At 40.0% G+C, this 16,877-nt stretch overlaps 1 protein-coding gene across 4 annotated transcripts in view; it reads left to right on the top strand.

Moving 5' to 3' along the window:
• The window catches only part of fancl (FA complementation group L), an 89,188-nt gene that overhangs the window by 51,277 nt on the left and 21,034 nt on the right, over positions 1-16,877 (top strand). For 3 of the 4 annotated variants that reach the window (XM_043696040.2, XM_043696041.2, XM_087991403.1), the window contains one exon: positions 3,853-3,921. The exons of the other annotated variant lie outside the window; for it this stretch is intronic. In XM_043696040.2, the coding sequence (XP_043551975.2) occupies positions 3,853-3,921 (69 nt within the window). The remainder of the gene's footprint in view (positions 1-3,852; positions 3,922-16,877) is intronic. 4 annotated transcript variants of the gene reach the window in all.

Below are 16,877 nucleotides of genomic sequence, written 5' to 3'. Positions count from 1 at the left end.
CATGACTTCAAGCAACTTCTAAGACCTGTTTGATTTCTGCTTTGACAATTTTTGACACTACAAGTTAATCTAACATCATTTTATAATTAATATCATTTAATATGCATCTAAGAGGTCCACACATCTAACCATTGCCCCCACCATCAACCTCCCCTAGAGGTACAAAAGGCTCAGCCATCCAAATTGCAAATATGGTGCTTTCGACTAGCTTTTCTCATGCTACAAAGTTTGTAGAAAACAGTGCTGTCAAGGTAGTCAGTCACATTTTTGCTTGCTGCATCTTGCTAGGGGCCAGAAGAGATTTGTGCCAGTCAGCTATGAACCTTCCAACGTTGGGAATCTATAGCTGTAGCTTCTTTTCAATTGTGACATTCCAGGGACATTGAGTGCAAGCCACTGATAAGGGAAGCTGTCTGCAGAAGTAACAGGTGCTACCAACTAATGGTCTTCACAGAGCAAATTTTCTGTCACTACTTCAGTATTTAACATTGTCTGAGTCATCTATGATTCAAAAAGGGTGTGGTCACTCTGCTCTCTGTTGCTGCAGTACAGAAGTATCAAAGGCTCAGTACACCATGACCAGCAACTTCATAGTTTTGTCTGTTACCAGAGAGAAACAGGAGGAAAGCACCCATGGCTTTGCCAAGTGAGCAGGTTTTGGAATGGCGTCAAGTGCTATCAATCGTACATGTGGCTTTGCGGGTCCTCCATATTAATGGAGAAATGCCCTGGAACCATAGGGCTACCACTCTGTCAGCATGCAGTTGGATCAGAAAATGCCATAATGCCTTTATTTTGAGTCACCTAGCTGTTTTGGCCAATCTTGAGCCACTTCCACTGATTCCTGGTCCCAAGAGATATTTGCTGTCCCAAGGTTCATGGCTCCTGTCCAATGCCCATCATGCAAGAACATGATAAGTGAGTGAAGATGCCAATCTATTATTTGGTTTTAAATAACATCATTTAAAATAACATTAATTTCTGTATAGAAACGCCCATTTCCTGGGAGTGGGAAATCATTTTTGCGCATTTCGAACTTGGTGACATGTGCTTGACAAGGAAAACTCCTTTAGCTTTAAGTTGCAATGGGCCTCAAACTTCTTGAAACTCTTCACTATCCTACCATTTATGTCATATATGTTCAATATATGTTTCCCAGTGTAACTGGGAAAAAATATCTTTACCTGTCTCTTCTTTGGTTTTGTTAGGCATAGTTCTGATCTTCCCCACATGAACATGTGTGGAGGACTATTTAAATTGAGTGCAGAAAGGACAAAAGTGTTTATATGTATATCCCTTAGTGAGGAATCAATAGTTTCGGAAAAGAAGGGAGGAAGGTTAGCTCAGAAATTTAATACCAGTAGTTTTACATTTTGAAAGTATCTGACACTTTTTAATTCTAGTTAAGTTTTACAAAGATGTCCTATTATTTCAGATCACGCCTCTTTCTTGAATATTTGCTGGTGTATTTCAAAAAATAAACCCAATAGTGAATTCGCTGCATTTTTGAGACTTGCTGGTGTAGAATAGGGCTTCCCAAACTGTGTGTGAGGGAAAGTTGAAGCCTCAATCTCAGGGTCTGCAATAACTGCATCAGTGAGGCCTTCAGAAATAGTTGCAACTTTAGTGGACATTGTAGTGCTCTCTGAGGCCTAATTGCTACTGCAAAAAAAAAGCCTAGGGAGAGGTAGGCTTTCATCTTTTTTGGAGAAACTCTACCTTTTCATCATATACCCCTGCACACAACTACTGTTACCCACACCTATCCCCACCATAAGCCAACTATACATTGTTCTAGTTGATGAAGGGCTAAAGCTGTCCTGTCTCTGTTCAGTGACTGCAATCTGAAGCCACCCATTCCCTACACAACTCTCTACCCTGATCACATGGAGTCTAAGGCATTAAATTGGGTTCACATTAGGAAAAGGTCAGTGAGGTACTGCTGTACATACTTAACTGTATCAAGTTTCAACTTTTGGTTGGTTGAGACTAGCAATACCTGATTTAGTATTACTCTTGTGCTTTTTGTATGCCACAGTCACAAACAGCAATGATGAAATTCCTGTCCTTGGCATGTTGCAATGTTCCAGTGAATCACAGCGAAAACTGGAGGAGTGACATCTCCTCTTCAGACCAGGCATTTACAACCTTCTGGGCTCAATAATGAGTTCAACACCATCAGATTGTGAACCCACTCCCATTCCTTCCTTTTCTTTTAGCTTTACCTCGATGCATTCTCTGCCACCATGTCCTCTTTCTCCCCCCCCCCCAACTCCAGTGGGACTGTCTGTTCTTTCCAGTCTGGCAATGAGACACGCCATTTGTTTTGCCATTCTCACATTCCGATCTTTTAATCAGAACTATCAACATAGTTCTCCCTCAGCACTCTACACTCCATCAGCCCCACACGCACACCACTCCATAGATCAGAACTATGCCTAAATTCTGCCCCCTCCACACTTCATGTCAGCTCTGAAGAATCATCTAGAGTCGAAACGTTAGCTTGCTTTCTCTCCCTGGGTGCTGCTTGACCAGCTGTGATCTACAGCACTTTTTGTTTTTAATGATGAAATCCAGCCTTTTCATTGAGTTGTTTTTCTAACCATAATCAGCAGAGTTTTTTTTAGGTGACACTCGACTTAGATCTTTGTCTATTTCTTTATTTAAGAGCAAAAAACTTTTATTGTAAGTATTGGGCATAGTTTTGACTGCTTTTGAAGAGGGTGTATTCCAGATAAGTGCCGCGAAAATGGAGAAAGCTGAAATTCCTGGTAATTCTTACTTGGTAACTTTAAAAGTGGTTCAAGTGTGAATGACTTTCAGGGAAGTTCAACAGTTCTGTCCTGACCTATTCATTAAAATTGATTTTTCCCTGAACAAATTATTAAAGTGGTTAGTATTGGAGTCTTGACCTTTTTTCACCTGCAAAGGTCCTTGACTATTTGCCTTTGTATCCCTTGGTTTAAATTTCTTAACTCACCACAAGCTAAGAATCAAATGGGATTTGTTTTTATTCTTCATGGATCAGGTATAACTATTGAGGTTTCTGGATTCTTAGCTCACTTACATGTGTTTAAAACTTCAGTGATTGTAGCAAGGTCGGTCATCTAGACCTCATTGAATATGAGGAGCTGTTAATCTGTTCCAATCAAGTAGACCTGGCTGACATAAAAAAAGATGAATGTCAGGAATATTGAGCTCCTAAATACCTGACTCCATGGGAGACACTGATCATCTAAAGCTATGCATTTGTAAATAAAGAGTAATTGCTGATGGGATGCCAGCCTCTGAAGAGTTATTATATAAACTTTTGTCATTGTTATAATACATAATTTAAGGAATCCTGTGTTCATCATCTTTAAATTTTCTAAGGAATTTAACAAGTTGTGTTTTATTTATCAATTACTGACTTTAGATGAAGGTGCAAGAGAAAGAGGTGTGAAATCTAACCAAACTAAAATGGAAGTGCAACTTTTCATTGTAACATATATGCAGACGTGCATTGGTTGGAAAAAAAAATCAAATAAATGAGTTTGAAAATGCAGTATTGAAAAAGAACTGTCAATGCTGGAGATCTGAAACTAAACAGAATGCTGGACAAACTCAGCATCTGTGGAGAGAAAAATAGAGGTAATGTTTTCAGTCCAGTGACCCAGTTTTGACAAAAGGGTTACCATACTCAATGTTAACTCTGTTTATTCTCTATAAAATTACATCTTTTTAAAAGATCTTCCACAAAGAAATGACTTGCATTGAAGTCAAGAGTTCAGAGGTTTGATTGGTTAGGTTTGTGACACTTGTGCAGACAACAGCAACCTATTCCTTACTTGATATCTTTTTGTTTATCTTCAGTACCCAGCTGAACCACCTGATTGTTCCACAAATTTTCCTGTTCCATTTGTGATTTCTTGGACACAGCAGGTACAAGTCAAATTCTGTAAATGTTTTCTTAACTATCCTTTGTTTTGTTTTTGAGTACCATAGTGTTGTTGTCAAGGGAATGTTCAGTCTTTATAAATTATACGAATAATATAAGTGTGTAGCTGAATCTACTGATAAACAGGCATCTTGTTTGGAAGAACAATCTTGTGAAAATATTTCAAAGTCAGTTATTTGAACCTCCCTTATGTTTTGCTGAGTTTATTCAGCCATAAGCTGAACTAATCAGCTTAAAAGGATTCTTGATCTATATTGTTATCTGATCTTAGGCAAGATGCTGGTAACTTTGTTACAATTGGCTCATAGACTGGAAGAAGACAGACAAAGAATTTGACCCTTAACCAATGGCATATGCAAAGGCATATGGGTGGACTTTGTGCACTGAGCTGTGATAAAGCCTCCTTAATCAAAAAATATAAGTGTTTGGTAATGTAAATGAAAATCTCTTATAGGAGTTATTATGTTATGTGAGATTGTATAGGACATTGGTGAGGCCTCTTGTGCAGTTCTGGTTGCACTGCTATAGGAAGGATATTATTAAACTGGAGAGAGTTCAGAAAAGATTCACCAGGATGTTGCCAGGAATGGGTGGTTTGAGGTATAAAAATAGGCTGGACAGGCTGGGACTTCTTTCACTGAAGCAGGAGGCTGAGGGGTGACTTTATATAGGTTCTTAAAATAATGAGGGGCATAGATAAGGTGAATAGCAGGGGGTTTTCCCCCAGGCTCAGTGAGTTCAAACCTAGGGGGCATATTTTTAAGGTGAAAGTTTTAAGAGTATGAGGGGCAACTGCCAGAGGAAATGGTGGATGCAGTTACAATTATAACATTTAAAATCTATTTGGATAAGTATGTGAATAGGAAAGGTTTGGAGGGATTTGGGCCAAATGCAAGTAAGTGGGATTAGTTTAGTTTAGAAACACTGTCAGCGTGGACTAGTTGGACTTAAGGATTTGTTTCCATGCTGTTACAACTCTGTGACTCTATGATTGGGCCCAGGAATGATTCCATGAAGAAATAAAGAGGAGAAAAATCATTGTATTTTACGAACTCCAAAACGATTATAGTTGTTGGCCTCAAATAGACAAAAAGGCAATTGAATACAATTTTTATTAGTTGGATATCTGGCAAGATATAATGATATTCTAGTTCTTTTATCTAAACAAATGCCAGTTCCATTATCCAGTTGTGTATAAACCAGATTCAATTTGGTGTAGCAAGTGAAGCTACGAATAATTTCCTTCAATTTAAAAGACAATATTCCTCCGTTTAACGTCGGCAGAAAACTGGTCATCCCCTAGGAAGAGGGGAATTATTTTTGTTCACTGATCCTTTTAGAACTTAGTGACATATACTTGTTGAAGGAAACTTATTTATTTTGCGCTATTTTCAGTCTCGACTGCCTAAGCACTTGAATAGTTCGGCTTAGTGTCAGACATTCAGTCTGCAGATTTGTGCAGCTAGGGAAAAAAATACTCTTTACCTTGTCTGTCCTTTTAGTTTTGTTTCAATAAACCTAATAGTTGCAGTTTTGAAAAAAACAATTATGTTTTCCTGAAATATGCAGCAAACCTGCTTTTGAGCTTGTTTAGCAAGCTAGCCCTGCCTTCAATGCCACCCAAATGTATTGATTGATTTGTGACTCATAAAAAGTCATGGTCCAGATCTTCAAGTGTCTGGGTCGCCTAATGCACTGATTTTGTGGGAATTGATTGAGAAATCTAAACTTCCAATGGGCCATTACCCTGCACTTCTGGGATCCTCCTAAAAAGTCTCTGACTCTTGAGTTAAAAATCAGACACTTCAGATTAGTTTCAGTATACTTACCTGGATGATTATGAAGGAGAAATTAGACAGATAAATTGTAATGTATCATTGTTGTGGTTCTGTTCGCCGAGCTGGAAATTTTTGTTGCAAACGTTTCGTCCCCTGTCTAGGTGACATCCTCAGTGCTTGGGAGCCTCCTGTGAAGCGCTTCTGTGGTGTTTCCTCCGGCATTTATAGTGGCCTGTCCCTGCCGCTTCCTGTTATCAGTTTCAGCTGTCCGCTGTAGTGGCCGGTATATTGGGTCCAAGTCGATGTGTTTGTTGATGGAGTTTGTGGATGAGTGCTATGCTTCTAGGAATTCCCTGGCTGTTCTTTGTTTGGCTTGCCCTATAATGGTAGTGTTGTCCCAGTCGAATTCATGTTGCTTGTCGTCTGCGTGTGTGACTACTAAGGATAGCTGGTCGTGTCGTTTCGTGGCTAGTTGATGTTCATGGATGCGGATCGTTAGCTGTCTTCCTGTTTGTCCTATATAGTGTTTTGTGGAGTCCTTGCATGGTATTTTGTAAACTACATTAGTTTTGCTCATGCTGGGTATCGGGTCCTTCGTTCTGGTGAGTTGTTGTCTGAGGGTGGCTGTTGGTTTGTGTGCTGTTATAAGTCCTAGTGGTCGCAGTAGTCTGGCTGTCAGTTCCGAGATGCTCCTGATGTATGGTAGTGTGGCTAGTCCTTTGGGTTGTGGCATGTCCTCGTTCCGTTGTCTTTCTCTTAGGCATCTGTTGATGAAATTGTGTGGGTATCCGTTTTTGGCGAATACCTTGTATAGGTGTTCCTCTTCCTCTTTTTGCAGTTCTGGTGTGCTGCAGTGTGTTGTGGCCCTTTTGAATAGTGTCTTGATGCAATTTCGTTTGTGTGTGTTGGGGTGGTTGCTTTCATAGTTCAGGACTTGGTCTGTGTGTGTGTGGCTTTCCTGTATACCTTTGTGGTGAATTCTCCGTTCGGTGTTCTCTGTACCATCACGTCTAGGAATGGGAGTTGGTTATCCTTTTCTTCTTCTCTCGTGAATCGGATTCCTGTGAGTGTGGCGTTGATGATCCGGTGTGTAATGTATCTCCTGGGTAACTTTTTTTTTCTGCTGATTTTCCAATTATGTGCACCGACCCCGACTCCTTCCTTGACCCCTGACTACAACCCATGATCCCTGATCTCCCTTGGATTGCTGCATAAAGGGTCATGGATTTTCGTTTCACTCAATGCTACTTTGCCAATTTGAACCCTTTTCATGTTTCAGCACTTGATTGAACTATAACATTTTTGAAGATGCCAGGATCTGTTAGCCAGATGATTTGATAAATTCTGCATTTTCCAGGATTAGCAGTATTTATTTGTGAATTTTCCCGCCAGGGAACTATCACATTAATTATTTGAAACTCGTCTAATAGTCGAAGATTGAGATGGTAATTCACAGCCCTGGATTTACTACTTTCTCCTTCCTCTGCCACCATTCTACTTTGCGATTGAATTGCTGAGCTTCTATGTGGCTGATGTCCTAATAGATTAGAAGTTACCATGTCTGAGCAGTTGGCAGCTTTCTCCTCCCGGTTAGTGATATCAATGCCTCCATCATTTAGGGTGACCTTGAATGTATTCTTATACCTTTTTCCTTTGGCCACCCATTGAGTGTTGATCAATAGACAACTGGCAGAAGCAAACTTGCTGCATGAGGTGGGTTTTGGATATTCGGACACATTGGCCTATAGATTGAGGTTGGTTCTTCTGGAGCAGGGCATTGATATTGGCAGAAAAAGCTTCATGTTGTTTCACCAATCATCCCATTTGATCACTGTAGGGACTATTGATGGAATCTCTCAAAATTCATAATGTATTAGATTAGATTAGATTACTTACAGTGTGGAAACAGGCCCTTCGGCCCAACAAGTCCACACCGACCCGCCGAAGCGCAACCCATCCATTCCCCTAATTTACCCCTTTACCTAACACTTTGTTGATAGATGGACCAGGATTCACGGCAGTACAGGCAACAATCTTCACAGCACGACCTTTGTTAATTTTCACAGATCCCTGGTGTCAAACATGCATTCCATCTTGAAGAAAACAGCGCTGGCACAGTTGATTCAGTGCTGGACTTTTTCATTGATTTGGGAAATGTGGCTACAGAGATATGGGAAGTATTGCATGTATTCTAGAGGCACCCTGTCAATGTATGTGGATCAGGGATGCTAAACTGGCCACAAGAACGTTTGTCTTGGCGATTGTTTAAGAACAGGCCTAGAATTTTATTAAAGGTAATGAAAAGGTAAAGCAGCCTTTGCATTTACTGTGCAGAGTGAGCCATCATACAGCAGCCATCCAAAAACTGAAGGTCAGGGAAGTCAAAAGTAGTTTTCATTTGAAAACTTTCCTATCTAGAAGATATTGAATTTTGACAGTGGTGATATGTCAGGTTGGACAACGTGAATGGTGAACAAAGTAGGAGTGCTCGTACAACCTTGTTTGACACCAGCCTTGATGTAAAAGGTCAACTAGGAGAAAGTGAGGACTGCAGATGCTGGAGTACCAGAGTTGAAAAATGTGGTCCTGGAAAAACACAGCAGGCCAGGCAGATTCTCATGCTGCCTGGCCTGCTGTGTTTTTCCAGCACCACATTTTTCAACTTTGATGTAAAAGGTGTCAGTTTCAGATCATCTGCTTAGGACAGTGGCACTCATTATTCTGCAGAAGTCTCAAGGTGGTGAAGACCGTCAATCAGCAACCAATAAACTGGATGACACTCCACAGGATTTTCCATAGGCTTGTGTGATTTGAGAGACTTAAATGCCTTGGTCAGGTCAACGAAGGTGAGGGACGATTCTTGGTTTTGCACCAACAATTTTCCTGTGTCTTCTAGTCACGAAGACCATGTCTGGAGTACCTTCGGATGATCAGAAACCATAGTGGATTTCTAGAGGAATTTCTCAGAGACTGGACAAAGAATTCAGGTCAGGATCTTGTTTTTGATAGAGAGGAGAGAAATGCCCCTGTAGTTTTCACAATTCCCTTTATACCCACAAGTAGATTGTGACAATGGCTATGTTCTTGACATTTCTGGGGATGTCCTCTTTATCCCAGAGATGGAGAGTAAGCTGAGGGAGTCATAATATGAACTGACCATCAGCATGGTAGACCTCAGTGCGTATTTACCACCTGGATCTCTCACTTTGTTGGTTTCCATCTGTTAGATGATTTCAATGATGGATCACTCTAGGAATTCTCCGCAATGTGCTGTGGGATGACTTTGTGGATCTTCTTTGTGAATACTCTGCACTCTTGGTTGAGGAAGAGTTTGAAGACCACCCTCCAATGCTGAAAGATGGTTTTGTTGTCCTTGAGGAGCTGGGAGCCATCCTGTGATTAGAGAAGATTTTGTCTAGTCGAATGTGAGTCTTGCCTTGGTAGTCTAAAAAGCTTGTGCATGTCATGCTGGTCTGCATAAGCTTGAATCTCCTATGTCTTCTCCACTCAGTAATTGTGCTTCACATCATCAGTACATTGCTAGATATCAGCCTTTGGCTGGTGCTATGTTGCTGTCATTCGCTGGGAATATCGGTGGCTTTGCCAGAGTCTCATTGCTTCCACTTGAGAGCATAGATTTGGGTGTCATTCGTGTCAAATCAGTTCTGGTTCTATTACAGAGCAAATCTAATAGTCTCTATGCAGGTATCAAGGACGGCAGGCTTCAGTTGATCTCAGAATGCCTAGATTTAGGTTATATCAGGGATGGGTACTTGGTCAAGTCCATTATGCATCTGGCCCGGGAACTCTTTCCGCTGCCCCAGAGCCTTCAAGGCAGCAATATCCAGTTTTCTCTGGGTAATATTGCCCAGACCTCTGGGGACCTTAATGTGGTCTTCAGCTGCTGCTTCTGGTGAAAGATTGTGTTTATAACAATCTGTACCTCCCTCCCCAGGGACGCTGCAGTCACCAGGATTACGATCTCTCCAGTCAAAAAAACAAGCTAAGCTTCAGAAACTGGAATGTGAAAACATTTGTTGGCAACCTAAAGTCTATTAACTGCAAAAGGCAAATGGCCATTGTGACCCGAGGATTGTCTAAGAGGAGTGGTGTTGATGTAGTACAAACACCACTCCTCTTAGAAAATCTTTGCTTGCTGTGATGGGACAGTGAAGGACTTTTGTACAGGGTACACTTTCTTTTGAAAGTTTCTAGCTGCCTCCTCCACCTCTTCAATATGAGAACAGAGTGTCCTAAAGAGGGTTGCTCAGTCATTTATGCAACTGTATCATAGAATTCCAAGATTACAGAAAGAAGCCAATAGGCCTGTTTATCATGGCCAATCCTCAAGGGGCACCAAGTGGCTCATCAATTGCCACTGCTGCCTCACACTACCAGCAACTCTGATTCGATTCCAGCTTTGGTAACCGTGTGGGGTTTGCTCTTTTTCAATGTGTCTGGGTAGATTTCCTTCCTCTGGTTTCCTCCCACAGTCCAAAGATGGGCTTAGGTTAGCTGGATTGGCCATAATTTTAATGCTGGGTTCCAGGGATAGGTCAGGAGCCTGAGTCTTGGTGGGATGCAGAATAGATTGACCAAATGGCCTCTTTCTACACTGTAACAATTCTATGACCTAATCTTTGGACTGTGCAAGGAAACCGGAACACCCAGAGGAAATCCATGCGGACACAGGGAGAATGTGCAAACCCCACATAAGGTCGTCCAAGGTTGGAATCAAGCCCAGAATGGAGCCTAGGTCCCTGGAGCTGCAAGGCCTCAGTGCTAGCCACTATGCCCCTAGGATACCAAGCACTTGTATATTTTGTTTCAAAATACCTCAATGGTAAATTTTGATATGTGCTTGAGAGTACTAATAAGGCCTTTGTTTAACATCACAACTGAAAATGGTACCACAACTTGAAGAGTAAGCCTAGAGTTTGTGCTCAAAGTCCAAGAATGGGACTTGTTAGGAGCATACTGTGAACATCAATATGTGTAGGACATTTTAAACTATAGAAGGCACAGTGTTCCATAAGCGGCAAAACTAAAATAAAGACTATTCATGTGGGACTTTCTATTAAATGGACACAAGTCAGAAACTGTAGAATGTAGGAAAAGCATAAGAATGTTCAGAATGGTGGCCGAAAAACTAACACTTTAAAAAAGCTAGAACATGAAAAGCAAGGATACCAAAAAGGAAAATGTCAAATATGGAGATCCTCTAATTTTCAATAATTGCACAAGTGCAAACAAGTGAGTCACAAGGCATTTCATGGACATGATGATAAACTTTGTTATGCAATTACATTCAGCACAAAATAATTTGAATCTGAAGTAAATTATATAAATTATAATAATTTGTATTAAATTATAAATTATATTTTATCTTTATATCCCTTTTTGCTTTTAATTGTTTTAAAATAAATATCTGCCCAAATCTGTAACCGGAAGGTGTATGAATTACAACAAAATATTGAAACAGAGTACATGAATATTGTAATAAAATACATGTATTTTGTAACCATTTGCTACATTTGTTTATTTTGCAAAGATTTGATCTGTGCATTTGTTACCAAGTATTAGGCAGTAGTATTTGAATATATTTTTAATTAAGGCGTATGATTTTTTTTCACGGCTAGAGTTACAGCTTGACATTTTTACATGGCATCCATATTGAAATGCATAATTTTCCTTATGGTCCCTGTCTTCCTGCTGGGATGATAATGTTTTGATGTATTTTTCTGCTGCTGTGATGAGAGGGTTGCTGCTGCTGCTCTGACATATTCATTCAGATGAATAATTATAACTTGTGCAATGTCAAGCAGATGATGGCAGATCTTTGCACATCAAGCCAAAGCCTGATCGCCAGTGCAGGTGTTTCACAGCATGATCAGATAAAGCCAGTGGTTTGAAGCTGAGATGGCACATCTTGACTAGTGAGGAATGAGCATCAAGGGCAAAGTGGCCTATGCCCATATGTAACTGTTATCTCACTGGACAGCTTTATCTAGTGACAGGGCTGTTAACCTCTTGCTCTCAACTGTAACAAAAGTAAAAATATTAATTGAAGCCTCTGACTTCCTCATGGAAAGCCACCTAAAGGTAAAGGGTTAATTTCCTACAGACTAATCTTTGATTACAACCTTGTTAACATTCTGAGGTCTCTTTTATTTAAGAAATGAATTAGCTTTCCTGGCGATCAAGACAATAATGCACCTTTCCTTATTGTGCTTTTGAATATATAAAACATGGCTTCATGTTCAAAAAACAGACTCCAAGCTAAAGGCATTCAAAGTAGTGAAGTCTGACTTTTGACTCAAGCAGATTTTTGTGTTGTTAATTCTCTTACTCATGTAGTCACCTTTTTTAGTGATGTTCTGTCAGTGTGATTTAGAAAATGTAATGGTTGAATTGTGTATTAAATTAACAGTCCGTGGTCTGCACCACAAAGATAACCATAGAAATATTGATTTTAGTTAACCCGTCATAAGTATTACAACCATTTTTACCCACAAACTTAACTTCAGACTTGTGATTATAAAAGGGAAGAAGATTTTTTTAAAATGAATTTAAACATATGTAGCATAAATGCCTTATTTGTGGAAACTAAAGTATGTTTGATGAGCTGTCAAGCACCTGACTGCCTCAAGGCCTTGAAGTTGAAAATGAAAGTGATTGCTTGGAAATTTATATCTGAAAAAAATCACATTGAAGTTGAAATGGAATGTGGATAATGTAAATACTGCAGAACTCAATTAGTTATCTGCCTGTAATGTGCGAGGAATTTGATTTTATAAAGAGTGTGCAAATAAACTACGCTTAAGCCAAGCGGTAGCAGACAGTACTTTAAATTAAGGTATTAATGATCTAAACTGCTGGAATGATTGGCAAGGTTACAGTGAAAGTTTAAGTTCCGATAAGCTTTTTGTTTTTAAAGTGAAAGAAGAGAGAAAATCCTTACAAATTCTGAATGAGCCAATGTTAAATTCACAGAGGATCATACATTTTGTAAGTTTTGATGCTACTTGGCCCAGTTACGCATTGCAAGCTAAAGGGGTGGGGGGGATGTTGAACTATTTGCTTTGGATTTCCACAGCAGATGGAGCCACTTTACTGTAATACAACCATAAATAAACTTTCAGTAAAAATTGCTGAGGCAGACTAAACCTTTCAGGATAGTTTACATTAAAGCAAAAGCATGCGCCTGCAGCAGAATGGATAAGTATAGAATGTAGATCTGCAGTCTGTCATGCTGACAAGGGTTAGTGGCTTTGAGCCACACACAATCAGTTGTCAATCATTTATGTGATTCACAACTTGAGCATAAGAAAATGCAACTGAGATGGAGACATTGGATGTAGATGAATGCAAATATTTGATTTCCTTTCAAATGAGCAGAGATGGGGCAAACATTTTACTTAATTTGTGAAATCTGCTTTGAGATTGATAAATACATTAGGCATTTAGAGAAAGATCCTGCCCTTCAGGTGTCTATGTCTATAGCTTCACATTAAGTGTGTAGTAAATTCGAGTATCTTCCTTTGTCATGTCATTGGTTTCAACGTGTAGCATGGGTGAAAAAGAACTGCAAAAAGTTGAATTGTACATTTTGTTTAAATGTCTAAGTTTATATGATGAATGTGTTTTGACTGAAACTGTGATATCGCCTTCAATTTATGAGTGCATTTGCTGAATTCTGCCCAAATTATTAAAACATGCCAAGGTGCGATCAAAGGTAAAATTCTAAGTTGTTCTTTGTCAGGAATCTTGTATTTTCAGTCTGGATATTGCATATACAATTGCATAAATGCAAGCCAGAAAATTTAAATCGAAGACTTCTCCACTGTTCGATTTAAGGAGGAGTGGAAAATCCAAATTGCCAACATGATAGAAAAATGTACATAACATTGCAATAAGTGCTTCCCACATGAATAGTAATCTCTATTACGGGGCAGAATTGTGTGCGTGAAGTCATCAAGTCCATCGGAAGGAGTAAGAAAGGCTACTTGGAGAATATTCTTTTCCCAATAATGCATGTTGGAATATTTCTGTGCATCCCACTGCCTCTGCAGCAATGTACTGAACAGATACCATTTATACCGGCTTTGCTTTTAATTATGTTAGTCTGCATAGACATGGGTGCGTTAGCTTTTTTGTCACAGCCCAATATAAATCCCAGGGCATTGCTGAATCCCAAACCCATTATGCCTACAACTCTCTTGAATTTACATTGAATGTGCTGGTAAATGACAATTATTGGTACCCATCCGTGTGGAAACCCCAGAGAGGTCCTGTAACCATTTGAGGAAGTATTCACAGCCAAATCTTGGAGGTAGAGTCTTTCTTACTGCAACACATGATCTTTATTGATTTTATAGGCTCTTAGAATGTCATTTATGATGTCATTCTGGATTCAAGACCCCACGTTGGAGACTTGCACGTGTAACTATGCTGGTATTTAAATTCAATACAAGGGATTGCATAGACATTATTCAAGGAGTATGAGAGTTCTGATTAGCATTGTCCAATATTTGATTGTTGTTTATTGTTTGAGGGATTCTGCTTTGCACTCATTGGCTGCTGCATTTTGTAAGTTATCTTTTTCCCGGCAGCTTAATGTTCCAGGATACAAATGCTATAGGAAGGATAGAGTGGGGGTGGGTGGGGGTGGAGGAGGGAGGAGAGAGACAGGAGGGGCAGTGGCATTTTTGATAAGGGATAGCGTTACGACTATACTTGGGGAGGATACAGAACTGGCTGAAAGGTAGAAGACAGAGTGTGGTGGTAGAGGGTTGTTTGTCAGACTGGAGGCCTGTGACCAGTGGTGTGCCACAAGGATCGGTGCTGGGTCCGCTGTTTTTCATCATTTTTATAAATGATTTGGATGTAAACATAGGAGGTATGGTTAGTAAGTTTGCAGATGACACCAAAATTAGAGCTGTAGTGGACAGCGAAGAAGGTTACCTCAGAGTACAACAGGATCTTGATCAGATGAGTCAATGGGCTGAGGAGTGGCAGATGGAGTTTAATTTAGATAAATATGAGGAGCTGCATTTTGGAAAAGCAAATCAGATTAGGTCTTATACACTTAATTGTAAGGTCTTGGGGAGTGTTGCTGAATAGACACCTTGGAGTGCAGGTTCATAGTTCCTTGAAAGTGGAGTCGCAGATAGATAGGATAGTGCAGAAGGCGTTTGGTATGCTTTCCTTTGTTGGTCAGAGCATTGAGTACAGGAGTTGGGAGGTCATGTTGTGGTTCTACAGGAATTGTTGGAGGGATATGGGCCAAGTGTGGGCAAATGGAACTAGATTGGGCTAGGATATCTGGTCAGCATGGACGAGTTGGACCAATGGGTCTGTTTTAATGCTGTACATCTCAATGACTCTAAATCAAACCACTTTTCTGATCTGTTCCTACATTTCTGGCCTGTTCCTACATTTCTTGCCACCAGACTCCTCGTTTCCTCCTGCCAATAGACCCCACTAGCACTGTTCATGAAGATGATATATTTAAAGTTGCCAGTGTTAGTTTGATGTATTTCCTGGAAATTTAATCAAGTGACATTTGCTGTCATGGCATTTGATGATGTGCCACTTTCCCATTTTTTACTAGTATTTTATTTGGCTTAGCTGAGTCAGTGCCATGGTTTCAACAATCCTGAGTAAAATATTTGACTTGTTTTGTATTCTGATAAATAGCATGCTGTATAATATTTAAGGTTAAGTAATGCTTATCAAAAAAACTACTGTGATCTTGCGTTATCGTACTGTAAAACAACCTAAAAGAATATACATCTCAATCGTGTCCCTTCTCAATCTTATCTGTTCTCGGGAAAGCAACCTAGGTCTGCCTTAACTCTCTTCAATACTGAACGTCTCCAGCCCAGGCAACATCCTGATAAATCTCCTCTGCACCCTTTCTGTTGCTATCACATCCCTCCACATAATATGGATAGGGTTCAATTAGCTCAGTTGGCTCTATGACTAGTTGCCAATGCAGAGTGATGCCCATAGCATGGATTCAATTCCTGCACTGGCCGAGGTTACCAAAAAGGATTCTCCTTCTCAATCTCTCTCCTCACTTGAGGTGTGATGACTCTCAGGTTAAGCCATCACCAGTCATCTCTCTCTCTTTAATTAGAGAGCAGCCCCATGATCTGGTAAGACTATGGTGACTTTACCTTACTTTATAATAATGCATTCCAGAACTGCACACAATAATCTAGGTGTGGCCGAACTAATGTTTTATACAGCTACAGCATAACTTCCTTGCTCTTAAATTCTATGCCTCAGCTAATAAATATGCCTTCTAAACCACTTTATCCAGTTGTATTGTTACCTTAAGGGATTGGTGTGTAAGCGAATGTCTCTTTGATCCTCAGTGCTTCCCAGAATCCTACTGTTCATCAGGTGTTCTCTTGTCTTGTTTGTCCTACCCATGTGCATCACCTCATATTTATCTGGATTGAATTCCATTTGCCACTGATCTTGTAACTTATTTCTTGTAATCTAAAGGTATACTCCTCACTATTTGACACTCCTCCAATTTTTTTGTATCATCTGCTAATGTTCTGATCGACCCTCCTACATTTAAGTCTAAATCATTTATATAAAACACAAATCACAAGGTCCCAACACTGACTGTGTGGGACACCACAGGACACCAACTTCCAGTCATTGTGGATTCACTTTGTCAGATTTCCATGGCTCCATAGGGCTCTTACTTTTGCTACGCATTTCTCTTGTGAGATTGTCACAAAAGCCTTGCTGAAATCCAAGTAGATTACAATAGACCATAAGACATGGGAGCAAAAATTAGACCATTCAGCCCATCAAGTCTGCTCCACCATTCAATCATGGCTGATAAGTTTCCCATCCCCATTCTCCTGCTTTCTGCCCATAATCCTTGATCCCCTTGATAGTCAAGAACCTATCTATCTCAGTCTTAAGTATGCTTAATGCCTGGCCTCCACAGCCTTCTGTGGCAATGAATTCCATAGATTCACCAACCTCTGGCTGAAGAAGTTTCTCCTTGTCCCCGTTCTAAAAGGTCTTCGCTTTACTCTAAGGCTGTGCCCTTGGGTCCTAGTCTCTCCTACCAATGAAATCGTCTTCCCAACATCCACTCTGTCCAGGCTATTCAGTATTCTGTAAGTTTCAAT

The sequence above is a fragment of the Chiloscyllium plagiosum genome, unplaced genomic scaffold (genome assembly GCF_037043375.1).
Source record: "Chiloscyllium plagiosum isolate Xiang-an unplaced genomic scaffold, Cpla_swu_hap1 HiC_scaffold_10, whole genome shotgun sequence".
Lineage (NCBI taxonomy): Eukaryota > Metazoa > Chordata > Chondrichthyes > Orectolobiformes > Hemiscylliidae > Chiloscyllium > Chiloscyllium plagiosum.
The sequence above is the reverse complement of the archived record's forward strand: the minus strand, read 5'-3'. Positions and strand labels throughout refer to the sequence as shown.